The 21,530-nt window shown below is 30.1% G+C and overlaps 1 protein-coding gene across 10 annotated transcripts in view; it reads left to right on the forward strand.

Annotated features, from left to right (window-relative positions):
- Window positions 1-21,530, forward strand: part of dlg1 (discs large 1) — a 286,896-nt gene that overhangs the window by 193,917 nt on the left and 71,449 nt on the right. For all 10 annotated transcript variants that reach the window (XM_067287114.1, XM_067287120.1, XM_067287116.1 and 7 more), the window contains 3 exons: window positions 1,229-1,276; window positions 14,115-14,239; window positions 19,754-19,856. In XM_067287114.1, the coding sequence (XP_067143215.1) occupies window positions 1,229-1,276; window positions 14,115-14,239; window positions 19,754-19,856 (276 nt within the window). The remainder of the gene's footprint in view (window positions 1-1,228; window positions 1,277-14,114; window positions 14,240-19,753; window positions 19,857-21,530) is intronic.

Here is a 21,530-nt window from a genome sequence, read left to right on the forward strand (position 1 = left end):
TGAAAATGACAATTTACTTGTTAATTCAACTGCACTTGTTGGAGAAAAATACAAACACCACACTCAACAAGCCACCAATAAAACTCAACTGCCTAACTTCTAAAGAGAGTCTCCTTTTATTTTGTTTCTAAGAAAATGCGATTGACGAACTTGTCCCGGTCTCCCCTACGTTTCATGTTGTATGAGGGTTTTACCCAATTCTCAAATCGTCAGAGTGAATCCGTGCTATAAAAGTACCGTGTTATATAGGGATGGTCCCAATTCTCAAATTCTGTTAGAGTGAATCTATGCTATAGAAGTGCCGTTACGGGGGTTACCTGTATATTGAAATGAACAAAAAGAAATGCCAATATCACATTGGTATTTTCATTCAAAAGAGTTGTCATCCTGGAATTGCTTTAGAATTGCTAAAAGGGCAATAGAGTTGAGTTGTTACACATGTATAGCTTAGTTCAGTTTATTATGTATGCAGATATGAGCCTGTAAATGATGTGGTGGCAATATCTCAAATTCTGTTTAGTTCCTACATTCTGTGTATGAAATCTATGTAATGTGTATGTACCCTTTCAATCAGGGCCTTAAAGTCTGCCATTTTTTGAGCATCATTTGAGCATCTAGGAATATACAGAGGGTAGGATGCCAGTTTCACATAGACTTCTTTGTATATTTCATCACTTAAGCATTAAGTCTACATCAAGAAAGTGTACCCTGTTGTCAGTGATCGAATATAGTTTTATTTTTAATCCATTGTGGTTTTCATTCTCCATGCTAAATAGCAATTCACTGAAAGCTATAGAATAATATTACATGTATGGTATAAGCATATGTAACTATTTATAATCAGAAACTGCTTTGAAAAATGTTCTAAGAACCAACACGTACCTGACTGTGATAGTTCTAAGAATTATCACAGTTAGAATGTAAGTTATTTTACTTCAAATAATTTTTACATAAGTTTAATTTATATAATTGTTAGTACAAAAATTCCTAAATTATGTGATCCAATATAGTGTTTATATTATATTTTATGTTAATCAATCTTCTAAAGCTAATCGGTAATTATTTGAAACATTATATTTTTCTAAACACTCTCAAGACAGATATTTATGTCTAAAAATATTTAACTAATAAATTGTTTTCCATAACTTTTCATTTTTATATTTTTCAAATTTCTGTATGTACTGATTGATTGTATATTACATATATATAATATTTTTAATTTCTTCAGACAAATGGAGATGATGATTGGGAATATGAAGAAATTACACTTGAAAGGGTATGTATATTAAATTTTTTTATTTTAAATAATTATTAATGTTAATTTGCCAATACAGTCTCTTCAACCTTTAAAATTCCCGGTACATAAGACGACAGTTAACACATAAACTAACGTTTTCGATCCTCCACCGAGGTCTTCGTCAGGTTCGTTGATCATGGAATGCGAAAAAGAATCGAACGCTTTCGAAATTCAAAAAAAAAAAAAAAAAAAAAAAAAAAAAACAAAAAAAAAACACACCACGCTGTCGACGTACGCTACGGACCCCGATATAAGAGCAGACTTCGATAACACCAGACTCATTAGGAAGTCGTTTAAGACGGACCACATCAGGGCTTTGGAGACTCTTGAGATTTACAAGGCTACCAAATCGGGGAATGTATTAATTTCAAGGAAAGAACGTATTATCGTGCGCGTGGCGATATGCCTCTGAGATACAATCCGCAGTGGTAATCATGTTTTATTCCTGTCTATTAAATTTACGATGTAGCATTCGTCATTACTGCACGCGGGGATATTCGATATTTTTTTTTTTTTTTTTTTTTGTTTTTTTTTGAATTTCGAAAGCGTTCGATTCTTTCGCACTATCACGACCTGACGAAGACCTCGGTGGAGGATCGAAAACGTTAGTTTATGTGTTAACTGTCGTCTTATGTACCGGGAATTTTAAGGTTGAAGAGACTGTTATATGAAGAAATTACACTTGAAAGGGTATGTATATTAAATTTTTTTATTTTAAATAATTATTAATGTTAATTTGATTACAATTATATGTAATTTATCTTGTTATAACTGTCATTTTATGCAGTCAGTTTTATGTTGTCAGTTTGTTGAATATTTTCAAGGATCTTTAGATGATCATCAACTTACAAAATTAACCCATATAGGCCTAAAAATTTATTAAACATACTTTATTGCTAAGTTTTATAAAATATGTTTTAAAACAAAGAAAAAGGCTGTTGGCAATGTTTATAATAAAATTATTGTTTTATATGATTTACAAGAACATTAAGCATACAGCATTCTATTATGTTAGCTATATCCAATATCTTATTTATAAATTATATTGTGTGGAATTTTACAGAACACTTTACATGCAGACCAACATTGCATTTGTTGCATCTTGTAGTTTTTGCATGACAACAATAATTACATCTTGTTTTCTTCTCTTGAGGCATTACCAAATGATCTAGATGGTTGTACCTCAACTCTAATTTCTGTTGTGTGTGACCTTTTTGATATGTTACAGATTATTTATTTTGTTGTAAAATAGTTGTGGCAATGCATCTTCTAAATGCCACTTGATCCATAGTACATTTTCTGTTTTGATGTATTTGCCAGTAATGGCCTAATTTCGACAAATTTGTCATTTTTACAAATTGATATTATCAATAAAATGAATACAGGAATAAATTCAAATTTGTCACAACAAATTGACTCTGAAACCAAGGAATTATTTAGTGTCTTTTGAATTTTCCCAATGCATCCTTCCTCAAGATAGAATATCAATAAAACATCATATTTCTGATATTTCAACATGAGTATTTTATTTTTCTGTTGAGGGTATCTATTTGTTTCTTCAACAGTTTTTCCTAATATTTCATTATCAAAAATTTGAAAATAGTTCTAATGGAATTTCTTTAGCTACACTACAATCTTCAGCATCAGAAAAGACATGATTATCAATAAGTAAGTTTTCTCTCACATAATGATAATGCTTTTTCTTTCTTACTTTTTCTTGATTTTGGCATGCAGTTTTATTAAGCGATACTTCATCTTCAAAATTGCAATCTTCAAGTTATTGACTTCAGTAGTTTATTTCCACATTACTTTGCATTTCACTTACTGGTAAATTATTTATATCTATAAGATCCTCATCTGCAGTCTTTATCAGTCATATTGCTGCATGCATTTGTAGGAGGTAATAGAGTAATTGATTCAGCATCAATTTCATCTAACATAGACAATGCATCATGAAGGATTAAATCACTATAAAAGAAAGTAGCATCATAAATGCCTAATGTCTAACTTTACTGTGTTGTTAAATTCAATACAAGATTATTATGAAATATTTTGTATTATGATGAGAAAACTCAAGTATGTATTTTATAAATTTTGTAAAAAATTATTCTTATATTTTAAAGTGAACACTAAAATCAGCCATATCAAAAAAAAAAAAAAAATGCTATTTCAATCAAATATATTATGTTTCAAAAATCTGCTGTTAATAAACCACAAATTGTGTTTACTTTATCAGCTTATAACTGTGAACTAAGTGCCTACACAAAATAACTCTTAACAATTCATCATTCTAAGCAGGTTTAGCCAGGTTTTGATAATCCTGCATGTATGAGTTAAGACATAAAAATAAATGAAATGTATAATTTAAATAAATATTATCTAAAATTATTTTACATAAACATTACCTAAAATGTTACATCAAAATAACATTTATCTTTCTTTATATCAACATCTTATGTAATACTTGTAATAATTAATATATATTATATCAGAATAAATAAGATCTGAGAAATTCAATCTAAAATCCAATTTTAAACATAATACTTTTCTTCATCTGGATTTAGGTGTAAAAAACTTAAGTATTTTTAGAACTAAAACATACACTATAAGAATAAATGAAATATAATTAGAAAAAAAAGATGATGTGTTTTTAATCATATCTTGTTACCATAGAACACAGATTGTGGCATTTCTAAATTTCAGAACAAATGATATATTTAAATTATATTAATTAAAACTATATTACAATTAAATTTTAGATAAAGTTTATGAAAAAAAATTTTAAGTAGGCTATACCATCTATATTTATATTTTTTTAGAACTGTATAAAAGTTAGATTAAAAGGAACAATTTTTAGCACTTTATATTCAATTAATTATGAATTAATTGCAAATTATATTAGATATGAACATAAAAATTCTGGAAGGAAAGATCAACCTGAAGTGAATCTTGAACCTACTTTGAGCTGCTTTTTTAGAATATTCAAAATTATTTTTAAAAATTCAAAATTAATTTGTAATTATTAATCTTAGGATAAGATGGCAACTCAAATGCCTATCTTTTGGCAAAATTCCATTATCTAATTGATTAATAATTAGCTTAATTTTAACCTGAAAATAATTTGGCCTTGAGATATGTGTGACTGTTAAATTGGATTATAGACTAACTTTGGGCATTTTAATCTAATAATATTCTGGAATGTCAATGATAATTCAAGCCCTTAATGTTACATCCAATGTTACGGAGTTCAAATTAATAAGACATTAGTAACACACACCAATATGCAATACAGATAATAAAAGTAATAAACTGTCCTAAACTGTTAATAGTTTCAGAAATAATCACTAACTTATGTAATTAAATGTATCTACAAATATTTTTGATAATTCACATACATATTGCTTTTAAGTGTATAGAACAAAATGGAAAAGAGCATTTAAATTTAAAAGCAGTAGATGTTGGATATTTGGTTTTTTTACATATGATTTTTTCACTTACTCCAAGGGCTTTGCCTACTTTTTTCCAATATAGACTATTCATAACAAAATTTTGTGACTCAACTCCCTGTGAGAGATAAACCCTGCTGAGCCAAACTCTCATTCATTTTATTATCTGCATAATCTATTGAGGAGTGGGTGACCCAGCCCTCCCACCCCTGCTTGCTTGCTTGCTTGCTGCTTGCTTGCTTGCTTGCTTGCTTGCTTTCCCCTCGACCAACATTTGTTTTGACTTCACTCACTTGTCCCATGGTTTTCATCACGGCATTCCCATATCAACTATTCAGAAAAAATTTTTGTGACAAGGCATTGATTCCTGCTGCTGTTATTTCTTTTTTTTTTTTTTTTCTGTAATGGAAGAAAATATCCTGATGATTTTAAGCTAAATATTTTAAATAGATAGTCTGTAAGATAGTCTACCGTTTAAAGCAATTGTTCAGTTTAAAGAGACTTTTATTAATTCAACATATTGTGCAGCTGTCATTACAAAATTCAATATTTTAAGTTATCTATCATTCCAATTAATATTTTCTTCTGTAATATACTTTTGTTGCTACTTTAGTAATCGTTTTCAGTCATAAAGCTTTTCTTCTTGCAATGAATCTTTCTCTCTTTTTTTTCAATCTACTTTTATAACATGTACTGTACATTAATAACAATTTAAATTAATGACGTTATGGAGTAAGTCAGTTGCTACTATGGAAACACACCTTTATTCTCATACTTGAGTGATTATTACATCACTTCCTTAGTGCACACCCAAAAAACTATGAGTGGTGGTTAAAGTGCCTGACAATGTATAAATGTAAAATAACATTTTTGTTTAGAAACAATATATATTTCTTTCCGGACTATACATATAAATGAATCCAAATCCTTCTCTCCTTTCACACGCTTTGTACAGGCAATAACAAATTTACGGCGAAACAGACCTTCTATTTGAGACTACATGTTCGCCGTCAAATGTAAATAAGTTAAAAAGGTCTCTAGCAGTAACTATCACAATTATAAAATTAATAATTACATTAAAAAATTTGCCAGGACGAATTCACATTTAGAAAACAATTATATATTATTTATGATATATATATATATAAATATATATATATATATATATTTTTAAATGTAATTATAATTTTATAATTGTTCTAGCCACCGCTAGAGGACTTTTTAACATATTTACATTTGATGGCGGACATGTAGCCTCAAATAAAAGATCTGTTCCACCATAGATTTGTTATTGCCTCTACAAAGTGTGTGAAAGGACAAAAGAATTTGGACTCATTTGTATGTATAGTCCGGAAAGAAATGTAATTTTAACATTTTTGTTTGTTTACATTAACTGCTATTTTCCCACATTTGGTCTATAAATTTAAAAATAAAATATATAAAAGTATTTGGGGTCTAAAGTTTTTAGTCTACCTGGTTTTAGGAGTAGAGGTCACTTTTCTGGTCATCGAAGTCGTCAAGATACCGTGACCATGACCACCCATCCATTTCTTGTCAAGGCAAGGCTAATTTTAAAAATAGACTAATAAAAAAAAATGAAATTTATTGATTTACCACAGAAGAGTCTGATGACATTGTACTTAGTAACTCATAGACTAAAATTAATATGTTATATGGTGGTATATCTTTTAGCATTACTAGTAGTAGTAAGTAAAGTTTATTGTAGTAGAGTGTACATGTTACAAGGAGGAGAATCAGTTGATACCAACATAGTTGATTTTGTTATTTAATAATTATAAAATATTGACATCTTATAATAATATCTAATTTGTTCAACATTGATATATATTTGCAATACTGCAAACATATTATTTGATATATTATATCATATTACATAACTACAAAAAATTTTTAAATTATACAAATTATCATCTAATTTGTAATTTTTTCACATACAAAATGCTTAGTTCAGTGGTTCTTAACCTTGCTGGAGGTACCGAACCCCATCAGTTTCATATGAGCATTCACCGAACCCCTTTTAATTGGAAAAATAAAATATAATTTTTCAAATTCAAAACATACGTATATATTTTATTGGTCCACAAAATAAACAAAACCATTACAGAACAAAACATTACAAACAAAGAACAAAATTTAAAATCAGTGTGACTGCTGCTGTTGCCTTTTAGACACCAGTTCGGAAATGCGAGGCTTTACCTTGGAAAGTGCCACTCGCATGTCATTTTCGCAACTAAGTCTGTTCCTTTTCTTCGTTTTAAGGTCCAGCATCCTCGAAAAGGATTGCTCGCAAAGATATGTTGTCACAAACGGTATCAAAATCTCCAGAGCTTTCTTCGCAATAGCAGAGTGTGTTACTATTTGGTGGCACCAAAACGATGAGAGCGTTGTTGTTTTGAAGAGTTGCTGTTGAACCTGGCTCTGCTGAATTTCAATGATTTCATCCAGGTATGTATCATTGACATCTGTTTTCTCAACATCAAACGTAAACGGCTGCCTCACCCATGCTGGATATAACTCTCTTGAAGGGAAGTACCCTTCAAGAGACTTTGCAAGCTCGTCTAAGTGCATGGAAATTGCGAGCTTCAGTTCCCCCGATACAGAAATATCTCCGATTCCAGGCACATCATAATCCTTATTTACACATTCGTCTAGCAGGGTAAAGTTTGCAAAGTTACCGTTTTCTATTCGTCGTTTCCACAACGGTAGCTATTTTTGAAACGTCTTCGGGGCTTCTTCCGCTTCGATGATGTTGACACCACCGCCCTGCATCTGTTGATTCAGATGATTGAGAGCTGCGAAGATATCAGCCATGTACGCAAGCATGAGAATAAATTCAGAATTTTTGAAGCAATATGCATGACCATGTTGGTGCTCTTGCAAAAACAGGGCTAATTCCTCACGTAGGGCAAAAACACGATTCAGAACCTGTCCCCGGGATAACCACCGAACGTTTGAATGGTACAGAAGTACCTCGAATTCAGACCCCATTTCTTTACACAACTCCTTGAAGATGCGGTGCCTCAGAGCACTAATTTCACACATAGTTCACACATTTCACTACAATTTTTAAGACTTCTGCCAGTTTTGGAGGCAATTTTCCATAAGGAATAAGTGTAGGCCAAATCTGTTTCAATTTTTCTATTACCATAGTTTTAGCATTTAAACATTCAAACTAACTATTATTTCTTCTATCTAGCCATAATCAGAACTATGATGACGATCAATTCCTTCTCGAAAAATCATTCAATTGGACTACTTTATCTAGATTAATATCATATGTATATTTTATGTTGTCTTTAATATAATAATCATCTTTTATAATAATTCTATTCCCATTGTGTTTTTCTTCTTTAATTATTGCCAATAATTTTTTTCTTCTCATTCTGGATCTCATGCATAAATCCGAAGTAACTATTATCTTTTCCTTCACTTTATTATTGAAGTCGCCTTTCTTTTTCCAGAATTCTTTAATAATCAGATTCCTATCATATACGGACCCCAATAATATTTTCACTATGGGTTTGATTTCACTGTTGGTTAATCTAACCACTCCTTCTATGTGACTATTAATTATTCCCAAGTCCTTTTTTATAAACTGATTAATTTCTTTTACATGATCAGTCGAGTTGAACGGAAAGTTTATAACTATAATGTTATTATTATTTCTCACGTTAGCTAGCTGGTCTATTTCAAATTCTAACATACCTTTCAATTGGCAATTATTATTAGATATTTCCTCTAATTCTTCTACTTTTTGGGATAATTTTGACAATTCTCCATTCAAATATTTATTTTCTTCTTTCAAAGCAATGACTTCTGCTCTAATTCCTTGTAGTTCCGTATGAAGAAGAGAGAACTTATCTTGAATTAGCTCGTATATTGCTTTCAATGTAAATTGTGACTCTTCCTGAACTTGTGGCCCTAAATCTCTTGAAGTTTCGAAGTAGTCGTAAATTTTCGTAGCTCTCGAGGTCCCAGGACTATTTTTATTAAAAACATCCTCTAATTGATAATAATCTTCACTAGTTGTATCGCTCAATTGCCTTTCTTTTTCTTTAAGCTTATTCTTGCAAGGTCTGCCTCGTCCCCTTCTTTGCATATCTTCTTGACGTATTTGTTGTGGAGATCGAGGGAAAGGGCCTGGATTGGACTCAATCCCAGCAATTATTAATAAACACACAATTAAAATCAAGGAAAGTCTATTCACAAATAACCACTTCTTTAAAATTGTCATATTTTGGCTTCTTATGGGTTTTCAATTCACTCAAAACAGAATTATCAAGCTTCACTAAAAGTTCACCCGTACCTCCAGCGGCTAGTACACGCCTCCATCTTTTAGCATTATCTTTATCTGTAATCTGTATCTATAAAGATTAAATTGTTGCTATTATCCTTTCACATGTATCCCTCAAACAACACAGTTTTGCTCTAACATGGTTTGAGAATTGGGAATATCCCCATATAAAACATCACAATTTTTAAGCCCAAACACCATCATTCAATATTATTTCATTTAAGCAAGCATGCATGATTCTCATATTTGCCCACAGATTTTAGAATATTGGGCTGAAATTTTCAATATTCTAAAATCATGCCTTTCACCTGGTTTTCTTTCATGAGAATTGATTGTACAATTTTTCTTCTTCGTTGTCCTAGTTTCCTATTCTCGCTTTTCTATAAAGCAGGTGTTACTGTTGTTAGTGATAGTTCTCTAATTCAACCTGTAGGATTGTTGCTGTGCTTTTTTTTTTTTATAGATTAAATTAAAAGTTACTATGTAAAAAGATTAAATTTTTAAAGATATCTTAGGCAAATGAAAATATCAGATTTTATGAAGAACATAAAGAAAAATCAAGATGTTGCTGATACTTCAAAGTAAAGTCAACAGGAAAGCTCAGATGGCAATACAAGGTGTTCTGAGTATGTTATATTGATAAGTTATGCAGTCTACGATGAGTTCAGATGACAATATTTTGCCAAAAGAAAATGTCCTTGTTAAATGATGTTTAACAGTGAAGAAAAAATTAATATTAATGTGCAATACTTTTGATTGTTATTGTTAGTTAATTTATTGATTGCTTCAATAAACATATTTCTCTTAATTATAAAAAATAATAGTATACTTTTGCTGGAACATACAAATGTAGGTTTCTGACCTAATGCTCAGTATCTCTACCGGGCAGGGCTAACTTATAGCCCCACTGCCCACGTAAAGTAAACATGACACCTTTGGCCCCACCACTTACATGGCCAATGTAGGTAAGGGCTAGGTTTGGGTTATGGCTAGAACCTACCTGGCCTGCAGCAGAAGCTTAATGCTCATGAAACTAAAAGGATTTGATGGAAACATAGTAATGAGGTCTTTAGACCTATAACCCAGTTATATACTGGGCTGTGGGGCCCCTTTTTGGAGGGGCCCTACAGTTCAACAAGTTAAGCATCACTCAGTTCTTGGTTGAATGTGTGTAAAATAGCCTTAAGCTGTGTAAAACTGTATGACAACATTAGAGGATTGGACTCAAGAGCAAGGAAGTCTGGTCCTGGGGTTTGGGTTGTATCTCTTTACTCTGGGGTTTGGGTAGTCTCTTTTTACTGTGTAGTGCCATTTGTGGAGCAGGATCAAATTTACTTAGAGTTGTGATATGAGGTTGTTAAAGATAGTTCAATCTTTAACAACTCTACCACTCCAACCATTGTAAACAGTGGAAGCAGTGGCATGCCATCCATGGAAGCTGTGGAAGTGCCTCTTCCCTTGTATTTTCTAAAATATAAATGCATATTGTGCGATTATTTTTATATTTTATTATAACCGCATTATGTATTTTATTACAAATTTCTATAATGTGAAAAACAATGATAAGATTGCTATTATACTGTACATTCGAATATAAATTTGTATATCCATATTCCTAATGGAAGCACTGTACTGTTGAATACAGGACAGCTTGCACGGCGAAAATATCTGAATCGTGTAAAGCAGCCAGATTACATGCATTTGCGCAAACATTTTACAGAGCACCAACCTCTGGCGGTTTAGTTGGTGGATGCTACACACCAAAATATCGTATAATGCTTCCAACGATTTTATCCATTAGCCACTGGTGGTAGGGAGCTATTTGACTAAGTGCATTGTTTTAAGATTTAAAAAGTTAAGAATGTTTTATGTTATTTTTATGTACATTTCTTTACAAAGTTATATTTAATTATAATTAAATTGAGATTTTCAGACAAAATCTTTAGAATTTTTATCACATTTAGATGTTAATGATTTTAAATACTATGAAAAACAATTTTCCAAAGCAAGTTTTTATTCTGTACATAAATTTTATGGAGAATTTTTTGATTTATCTAAATCACGTAGTGAATTGCAATATGTATATTCATGTCCAGACTATATTGGCAAGTCACTCTTAGACATAAAAAATATTATAATTAATGATGATCTGAACAAAGATGTAATAAAGGAATTATATGATTTAATATTAATTTTTACAGTACCATCTACGAGTGCATCTGTTGAGCACAGTTTTTCAACCATGAAGCGAATTGATACATTTGCACTTGGTTAGAGGAAAGATTGTTGTCATTAGCATTGCTTTCAATAGAAAAAGAGCTTTTAAATACTTTGATGGAATCAATGAAAAGTGATTTTTATGATAATTAACAACTTTGTGGAAAAAATTGCCGAATAGAGTTAGTTTATAAAAAATAATAAAAACAAGTTCTTATATCTTTTTTTTCATGTCAGTTATCTATTTTAGAATTAAAATAAATAAACTGTTTGTTTTTGTCATTTCCAGTATTTTTTTAAAATTTTTATGGAAACACAGCTTCCCTATCATAAAATGTCATGGCACGCCGTTGGGTGGAAGTTAATTCCTGGTTTAAAGCAGAGCAAGACTTTCCTGCCTAACATGCTCTGGGTGAACTAAGGATTTCCTATGTTTCAACAGAAATTATGTTTGATTTTTGGTTCAGTGTTGTTAGTGATTAATTTGGTTCTGGTCACTTTCATAAACATCACTACTGACAGAAACTCTTTTCTTCAGTCTTTTGCAGATCTGCTGAGGAGACTTTTCTGCATCTCATTTGTGAATATGCAGATCTTTGTTCAGATAGACTTGTTCATCTAGGTTTTCCTTTTTTTGAGCCGTGATTAGGTCCTTCAACTTTCCTTCAAAGGTCTTTTTTAAAGAGATTAGACTTTTCTTGTGGAATATGCAATGGACTTCTTAGGTCAGGTTGTATTTGACCTATCAGTACAATAAACAAACAACAATAATCAATTATTTGAAATATTTAAACACTGGACTGAACACAAGATTTCAAGAAATGGATATGGAAAGTTTGAATCAATATACAGGGTGACAATAATTAACCCGTACAAGTTTTTTGTATCGTAAATTTATTAAAGAAATGAAAATTAGCAAAACAACAGCATATAACAGTGACAATACTTTATGTATTAATCAGATATTCAGCCAGTTTCAAAGTGGCCTCCTTTTGCTTTGATGCAGAGCCCCAAACACGTTTTGAAATTCTCAGCGAAGGGCCGCGCTCTTCTGGAGACAGTTTGTCTCATTCCCAGCGCAAGGATTGCTTCAGCGACTCCAAACTTTCATGGCGCTTAGAACAGGCCCTGGCCTCCAAAATGGACCACACACTGTAGTCCATTGGGTTCAGATTCGGCGAGTATGGTGGCCATTCCGCAGACAAGATGAAATCGGGAAAAATGAGCCTTGCACACTCCTGAGTCTTCTTCGCTCTGTGTGTCGGCGCCGAGTCCTGCTGAAACGTCCATTTCGCACTGCCAAAATGCTGCTGAGCCCACAGAAGTACCACAGCCTCTAGAATGTCATGGTGGTACACATCTTGATTGATTTTGGCCCCTTGATCAACGAAAACAAGGGGTGTCTTGCTGCTCGCACAAATTCCGCCCCAAACCATGACTGACATTGGATTTTGTGATGTTCGATGACGGCTGAGCATCCAGGAGTCCCCGCGGACCAGTTCCTGTCGTTTTTATGGTTGTACGGAGAAAAGCTTCTCGTCTGTGAAGAGAATGCACTCCCATTATCGACCTGCGGCCCGACGCTTGAGTCAACGGGATCTTTGGAGTCTCACGCACTTGTTTTCATCGGTGAGGAGCTGAACCTTTTGGAACTTGTAGGGCTTGAGTACAAGTTCCTTTTTCGCACATTAAACGCACCAATTCGCGATTGATTCTGATCTCACGAGCAATTTTTCTCATGGAGACCTTCGCATGTCAGTCAACTCGCTTTGTGATGATCTTGCGGTTCCTAGACATGTTGACAGTGCACTTTCTTCCACGTCCGGGACGGTCACCATTGTGGCCAAGCTCCTTGAATCGCCGAACTGCATCTGAGACTGTCATTTTTGGAACACCAAGCAGACAAACAATTTCACGTTGATGCTTTCCTTGCCGGAATAGCTTCAAAATTGCACAACATTTGTTCGACACCATTAAAAAAATAAAGAACTAACCCTTATTACATCGAAAGTACATCTACACGGGCAGGAAATCATGGAGAATTAAACAATAGTATGTAAATTGGTGACAGTAAAAAAGTTCAGGTGCAGCATTGCTACAAACTTTGTACGGGTTAATTATTGTCACCCTGTATAACAGACTCTCATTCTGAATAGTGGAGAATGGATCCAAGGTCTCTGATATAGATCACTCATGAAAAATTCCTGAGGTCTTGAACTCAGGTTCCAAGTGACAGGCTGATTCCTTTATCATCATGTTGTCTTCAGAAATCTGTAATCAGGTTATAATTACTGTAATCTTCTATTCCTGTATCTTATGTTGTCAAATAGTCTTTGATCAAAGAAATTAAGTTTTCTACAAAAGCATGTTTATTTTTACCAGAATGCTTTATGGAATCATAAAGTATTTTGATAACAACTGTTCTGTAAGTGGTTTGAGTGTTTGTGAATCCACTGATTTCAAATACATATTAAAATAGCAAATCTATCCTCAAGTTGGTTGCAAAAAGTTTGATTCTCAAATCATCATTTATTTCAATTTGTTATATTATTATTAATAGAAATTTAAAATAATTTTCATGGAAATTAATTTGAATAGTGAAGATCAAATGAATTGTGAGAAATTTCAACACATAACTACAAAATAAGTTATATTTAGAATAAAACTCTCAATTTTATTGATTTTATTTTGTGATGATATCAAAATAAATTCTTTGTGTGTTTGTGAAAGATAAATTATTTATTACAAAAATCCATTGGATGATAATATAAAAATTTGTTAATTCAGTTTAAAAGTTTGTTTATATAGTCATTCAAGTATAACTTTTTATTTAATTTAGGGTGGTGCAGGTCTTGGTTTTAGTATTGCAGGAGGTACTGATAATCCACATGTTGGTGATGATCCTAGTATTTATATTACCAAGTTAATATCTGGAGGAGCAGCAGCTGCTGATGGTCGCTTACAGTAAGTATTAATTAATTTTTTAATTTGTATAAACAAAATAGTTTTTTTAAAAATTTTAATCTACAGTTTTAAACATGTTTCAAAGGTTTATTTTAATATACAGATGAATATTAATTGCTATTTTCTTAGTTTACCAAGTGTTTAATTAGAATGTGGGAAATAGACTTGCACCACTTTCATAATAAACAATTATGCAAATTTGTTTACAATCAAATTTTCAATTGATCAAAGTAGATATAATTGCATATAACTTGAAACTTTACATTAAATTATATTTAAATTATTGTTTTCTCAATATTTTCCAAAAATGGACTTACATAATAAACAATCCATATGTGTGTATCTTTATCCAGATCTGTATCTGTATAATATGGCATTTTAAAAAAGCATATTGCCATGTGTAGATAACTTTAATGATTAGATAATTTGGAAAAATTTGGATTAATATAGAGTTTTATTGTTTTATATCAGGCCTCAGCAACCTGTGACCTGCTGGTCACCAAGTGACCCATTTCATAATTTCAAGTGACCCACTTTATTTTCGGATAAATTCAAGATATTGCGGAAAGATTTGGAAAAATCAGATGATTATGATCTTTCCATGATATCAATGTGTTGGGCTTCACTTCCTACGAAGTTTTCATCTCTGAAAAAATTGACTTTGTCATTTTGTCTGCATTCAGTTCAACTTATAAATGTGAGCAAATATTTTCACACATGAAATTTATTTTAAGTAAGAACAGGGGCAGTTTAATTACCGAAAATTCAGATGCTTGTATTCAGCTTAAGATGACTAACTATAAGCCAGACTTGAATAAATTAACGTTACAAGTTCAGCATCAGGGGAGCCATTGATATCAGAGAAAAATAAAGTTCATTCAGTTATGTTTGTTTTTATAATAATTAGAATTATAATTTTAATTTTTATGTTTAAAGTTTAAAGCATATTGTAATTATTTTTCCAATAAAATTTATCTTATTATTCATCAAAAAAGACTGTTTTAAAATGAAAATACCGCTGACCCAAAACGTCTTCTTAATACACACATTTTGGATGATTTTGACCCACAGCCAAAGAAGGTTGCCAACTCCTGTTCTATATTATGCAGTAAGCAATATTATAGTTTTCATCAATTTATATTTCTGATGATATGAAACCTACATTTGCAATAAAGCATTGTTATATTGGTGTTTATATATATTTAAATGCTAATAATAATAAAAATATTTGCAATACAATAGTAAAAATTAACTTTTTATAATTTGTGTTAAACTATGATGCTCAACATTTATTGACAGTTACTATTTTGAGGCATTTCTCTTTAGAAATTGTTAAAAGACATTGCAATCTAAATGGGTATAATTCTAATTGTCTTCATTAGTAGCCTGAATAAAACATTGTCATTTATTTTTATAAAAAAATTATATTTAAAATGTTTTAGAATACAGTAGAGCATCAGTTATACAAAATAATCAGGACGATGCAATTTCAGATAACTAATCACTCTTGGTATGGAAAGAATAAAATGTACTAAAGTAAAAACATTAATTTTAATTCTAGTACAGTATAATAGTTAAAATGGTTAAGACATAGAAATTTAATACACATCAATGAAAAGAAATAACAAAAAAATTGTCTAATTATTAAAAACAAGCATTCATCTTTTATTACAATCTACAACATACTGATGAAACTGAATTCAAAATTTAAACTACATAATAATAAAACTAATATTAAATGAAGTACAGTATTCATATGAACTTATTTATTAGTTATTTTTTTTGAAAGAAGTTACTTGTTTTTCTTTGTTTTACATGAAATACTAGTGTATATCAATACAGCAACAAGACAACTTAATATAAATAACATCACTAGACCCTATATATTATAAAGCTAGACTCCAACCAAGTGCCGAATTCTATCGGGCTAGATATGGCTAAATACTAAATAAGTTATGCAACCAATTTGGCACTGGAGGGAGGCATTAGGCACCATCTCTTATTAACTTTAATAATTATAATTTTAATTAATTAATTTAAATGATTTAGAATTACTGAAAGCAAAATCTGCCCAGAGCGGGACTCGAACCCACAACTCCTGTTTACTGTGCAGATGTGTTGCCAGTTATGCTATCTGGACCTCCAGTCCGATCTCCTCTTCCAGCATATATAAGCTTACTTTATAACCATTGGCAGTTATTACAACGCTGGTTGGGGATGTATCCAGTGCCCATGTCCTGTAAACATTTTCCAAGGCACTCAGCCAGTCATCGCAAACCCTGGCAAGGCATGTGTATATGTATATATATATATATATATATATATATATAAATAACATTGCTAAACCCAATGGTAAGTTAATAAGAGATGGCACCTAATGCTTCCCTCTAGTGCCAAATTGGTTGCATAATTTATTTAGTATTTAGCCATATCTAGCCCAATAGAATTTGGCATTTGGTTAGAGTCTAGACAACTTAATAGCAGGCCTACAAAAGATCACTGGCAGTTGTTGGGATGCAATTTGAGAAAATTGTAAACCTATAAATTCCCACTGTTGTCTGTCTTTCCTTAATCTCAAGAACAGTATTAGATAAATGAAATTCAAGACCAGATATGGAAATCTTAGGGACAGGAGGCCTCAATTAACTATATATGAACCTATAATGTAAACTGGAAGTCACATTATTTCAATTCAAAAATTTTCCCAAAAGGAGTTAGATAGATGATTGTCATGACTTCACCAGAACAGAAAAGTATGATATCCAGGGGCAAGACACTACAGTACTAATTTGAGATGGAGAGCATATATATTAAATTAATTAAAAATATCATTTAAAGTTGCCAATGTCACAATAAATAATTGTTTGTTATTATATAAAACTTTATAATTTCTAAAATTTATACTTTTTGAAGTTGATTTTGGTTAATCAATATTGCTGTGTTATAATTTTAAAACACAATTTTTTTTTAATTATTATCTGTAGAATATACTTTGTAAATCAATTTGATGATATCATTATTACTAATAAAATTTCATTTACCAATATATAAAATCAATTTCCTTCGTTGAGCTTCAAATGTGAGCTATCACGAAATTTGGATTGCTTTTTTTTGGCAACATTATTTTTTTATAATAATACTAAATTTTAAAATCTGATAATTAGTTTGATGTGTAAGTTTTAGAATAAACTTTAATATAATCCTTCAATATTTTAATTTTCTAATAAGATGGAATGGTGGCTCCGTAACTAGCTGGAAAGATTAGTCTGTGTTTTAAAACATAACTAGTTTAAAAAACTACAATCTTTCTTACCAAAGAATGATTATCTACATAGTTTTCTGTCTTAAAGATTTACGATTATTACATGGTTTAGGCTATCAAAATAAAACTTTAATCTCTCTTCAGACTGTGTTCACATAAAGTTATATTTAATTAATAGATGTCAGTACTTGTGTTCCAGTGTAATTCTTTAGTTGCACTGATGGACACTGATGTACTAATTCAGTACAGTGGTCTGGAGATACTTGATGTATGCATTTAAAAAAGTAGATTTTTTTGTTGTAATGTTCATTCTACTTTTTTGAAAAAATTATATTTATATTTAATTTAATTTAAATATTTTTGTTACAGTATGAGGAATTACATAATTTATGTTTTTATAAAGATACTCTTACAAAAAAAAATAACTTTTACTGAATATTTGTATGTCAGAAAATTATAGTAACACATTATAAATTTATAAAATTTAAATGTACTTGTATAGTATCTGTTTTTAAATATACCTTTATTTGAATACAGTCTGAAGAGGCTTTTTTGTTATAAAAAGCCAAATCATGTAGTGCTCACAAAGGATTGCTTAATCAAGATCTTCCATTATCTTTAAGACAGAAGATTATACAGATATTGTCAGAGATTATACTATTATACTGTTTTTTGGTTTCTATATATCATAAGATATTCATTTTCCACATTTCTATAGTAATTTGAAAGAAAATGTGGATTGTTTATTCATTATTATTATTATAAAAACTTGAAATACTAGAAAAATGTAAGAAAGCAATACTATCCAAGTCCAATTCAATGATTCCAATCTTTTAATTAATTCTGTATTATTACTGTATGTAAGATTTACATTTTTGTATGCGGAGATATGAGGAGACCAGACTTGTTGGCCTAAGCAAATCTCAATATCTATTTGTGACACCCCTCTGTTAAAGGTTTGTTGCATGAGTCCCAATGGAGAGTCACACATATTTAAATCTCTAAATATTTTTTTTATACATAATGTGGCAAATACAGGTTCTTGATTGTGTATCAGATAGAGTTTACATAATACTCAATTAAACCCAAATATCATACAAAGGTCATCTGACTTTTCCGATGATAATTGGATGATGGATGTTGATTACAGAATTGGATTGGCAGTTGGCATGAATAGATAATAAAAGACTGAAGTCCTACATGGCCAACAAATAGAACAAAAAAATTCTATTTGTTCCAGAAATAGAACAAAAAATATGTTAATGTATATGTATACCTGAAGTTAATCTATAAAGCAGTTCAAAACATTTGTCCAAACATTAAATAATTGTGCCTGAAAGTGAAAAGATTGTTTGTGTGATATTTTTGAATCTAAAGTGTAAAATTCAGTGAAAATATTACTAAATTAAATTCAGAATGTTATAAGTTTAGTTCATATTTTAATTTACTTTTATTTTTATTAAATTTGTTTTAATACAAAAGAAAAATTTTCATATTTTAATAAATCTTTAACATTTATTTTGGCCTTAACATATTTTAATCATTTTCTTTTTTAAAAATGTTAAAAACCTAAATAAATGCTAAAGTATCAGAAAATTCTATAAAACTTGGTCCATTTTATAAGTATTGAGAAAAAATACAGAGACTTTAAGGAAACCAACACTTTAAGTAAAGAAGAAATATTTTTGGATTTTTATTTGGTGTATCCTGTGTTCATTCTAAACATTATTGAGAGCTGAAGTTAGTCCAAAAATGTCTCTCCTTTATTTAAATTGTTGGTTTCCTTAAAATAGTTGTATTTTCTTCTTGATGCTAAATGATAATAATTTATCATTTTGGAAAGTGTATCTTTCTAAAACTTTTGTTCTTTTTTTCAAAATATTTATAAATTTCATTAAAAATATTTCTAATTATATCATTGTAAAATTGGCAATATAATAACATACAGCGGAGTCCTGTACAATGTGGGGGATAAGTTCCACATTATAGGAAATCGTGTTATTGATAGTTGCATTATCAGACGATTTTATACAAGTTTAAACCTAGGCCTAGAAATTAAAGAAGTAAACTCTGGACAACAAAATTAGAATTTTGTATGAGTACTAGTTGCAATTTTTACATTGCATTATGCAAACATTATACAGGAGTTCATTGTATTGTATTTGTATTTGTGTTAACATATCATTAAGATCTCTATATATTTTCTAATTGTATGAGATTTTAAACTATATTTTCTGTTCAATATTTTTTAGAGTGAATGATATTATTCTTAAAGTAAATGAAAGTGATCTTGTTGATGTTCCTCATTCAATGGCTGTAGATGCTTTAAAGAGAGCAGGGAATACTGTAAATTTGGTAAGAATTCTTGCTAAATCTATACATTATTCACTTTTAAATATTTAATTTTTATTAAAGTTTTCATGCCAAATCATTTTATCTTCAATAGTTATCTAGTTTCGTTAGTACTTATTTTTTGCTTTCTGTTCAAATACTGTATGTATAAAATGCATCAAAAAGTAAGATTTATAAATATAAGAATTGCTTTAAGAATTTATATTATAAAAGATTATATTTATTTGTTACAATTATTGTAAGAGTTTAGGCACATTTATTCCAGACTCAAAATTTCTATCCCTACTGTCAGCCATATAATAATGGAAAGTTTGATATTTTTTTTTCCTAAATAAATAATGACATGATAGATTAGATGGTCTTTTAAGAGACATGAAACATGAAAATTGCTCAGAGCTAAATTCAACTAAGTGCAAAATTTTTAAAAGATTTTCCAGCTGAAAACATTACAGTAAGTTCCAAGTCTGCTGTATTATCTACATTATCTACATCCTTTTTAGGCAGGATAATCATAAAATTACTTAGAACATCAGGGTATTTTTTCCCTGATAGATTCTCAAAAGTATTAAAACATATTAGCAATATAGATATGGTCCTGAGCAAAAAAAATTTATCAGTAACACACCAATAAGGTCTCAAAAGATTATTATCACCATTTTGCTAGTAGTTTGCACAGCCTTAAACTTTTTGCATAAAATGGAAACATGTCATTATGATGATTTTTTTTACATTTTACGCAAAGTTAATTTATGAATTTAAGTGATAAAATGTATTATAACTTAAGAATTTTTTTTCCTGTATAATCTTACAAGTCAGAGAGACCATCATTTATTTTGTTTTGTTACTTTTTGATAATGCATACAGCAAAGCTTATGACATTTGTCTTACACAGATCCATGATACTAAATGTATCTCTGTCCTGATAAGCTATACATTGCCATATAATAAATTGCAGTGAGATAAATATATCACAAAGTTATACATAAGTCTATTTGAATAAATTCTTCAATATATACAATGTTGACTTTTATAATTGAATTGAATAATTTCTGAAAATAGATATTGCATATTTGCATTAAGAAAATATACAATGGCATTATTCAACCTGTTGAAACAGGATATCCTTTCCATATTCACTGCAAACTGTTGATGGATTTTGACTGACAATTCTATTCATTTCATACATAACATTTTAGTTCAAATTTTGGAATAAGAAGGAATTGTGCACTTATTTAAAGTATGTATTTTGTTTGAACATGGTAATCTTTCTCACAATTCAGTAATTATCCAAATATAGAAAATATCAATACTGAAAATTTGTTAAGTTATTTATACATATACTTAAAAGTCAAAACCACATTCAGCAGAAAGAATCATTACTGAAATCATCACTAAACACCTTTGGTTGCTAAGACATTTATTTGCTTATGTACTAATGTTTTCAGCCTAATATATAGGCCATCCTTGGGTGACATATTTTTGGAACATCAGTTACAAACTGTTCTAAAATAGAATACGATAAATATAGAATATTAGAACATCAACTTTTAAATATTTGAATTTAAATGTAACATCTATTTCTAATAATTCCAACATTAAAGTAATGTGAAAATTAAAAATTCTAACATAAAAGTGAAATAAAATAAGATAAAAAAAAAAAAAACTGGAATTGCAAAT

Source organism: Centruroides vittatus, unplaced genomic scaffold, assembly GCF_030686945.1.
Source record: "Centruroides vittatus isolate TY-2023 unplaced genomic scaffold, ASM3068694v2 scaffold_435, whole genome shotgun sequence".
Taxonomy (NCBI): domain Eukaryota; kingdom Metazoa; phylum Arthropoda; class Arachnida; order Scorpiones; family Buthidae; genus Centruroides; species Centruroides vittatus.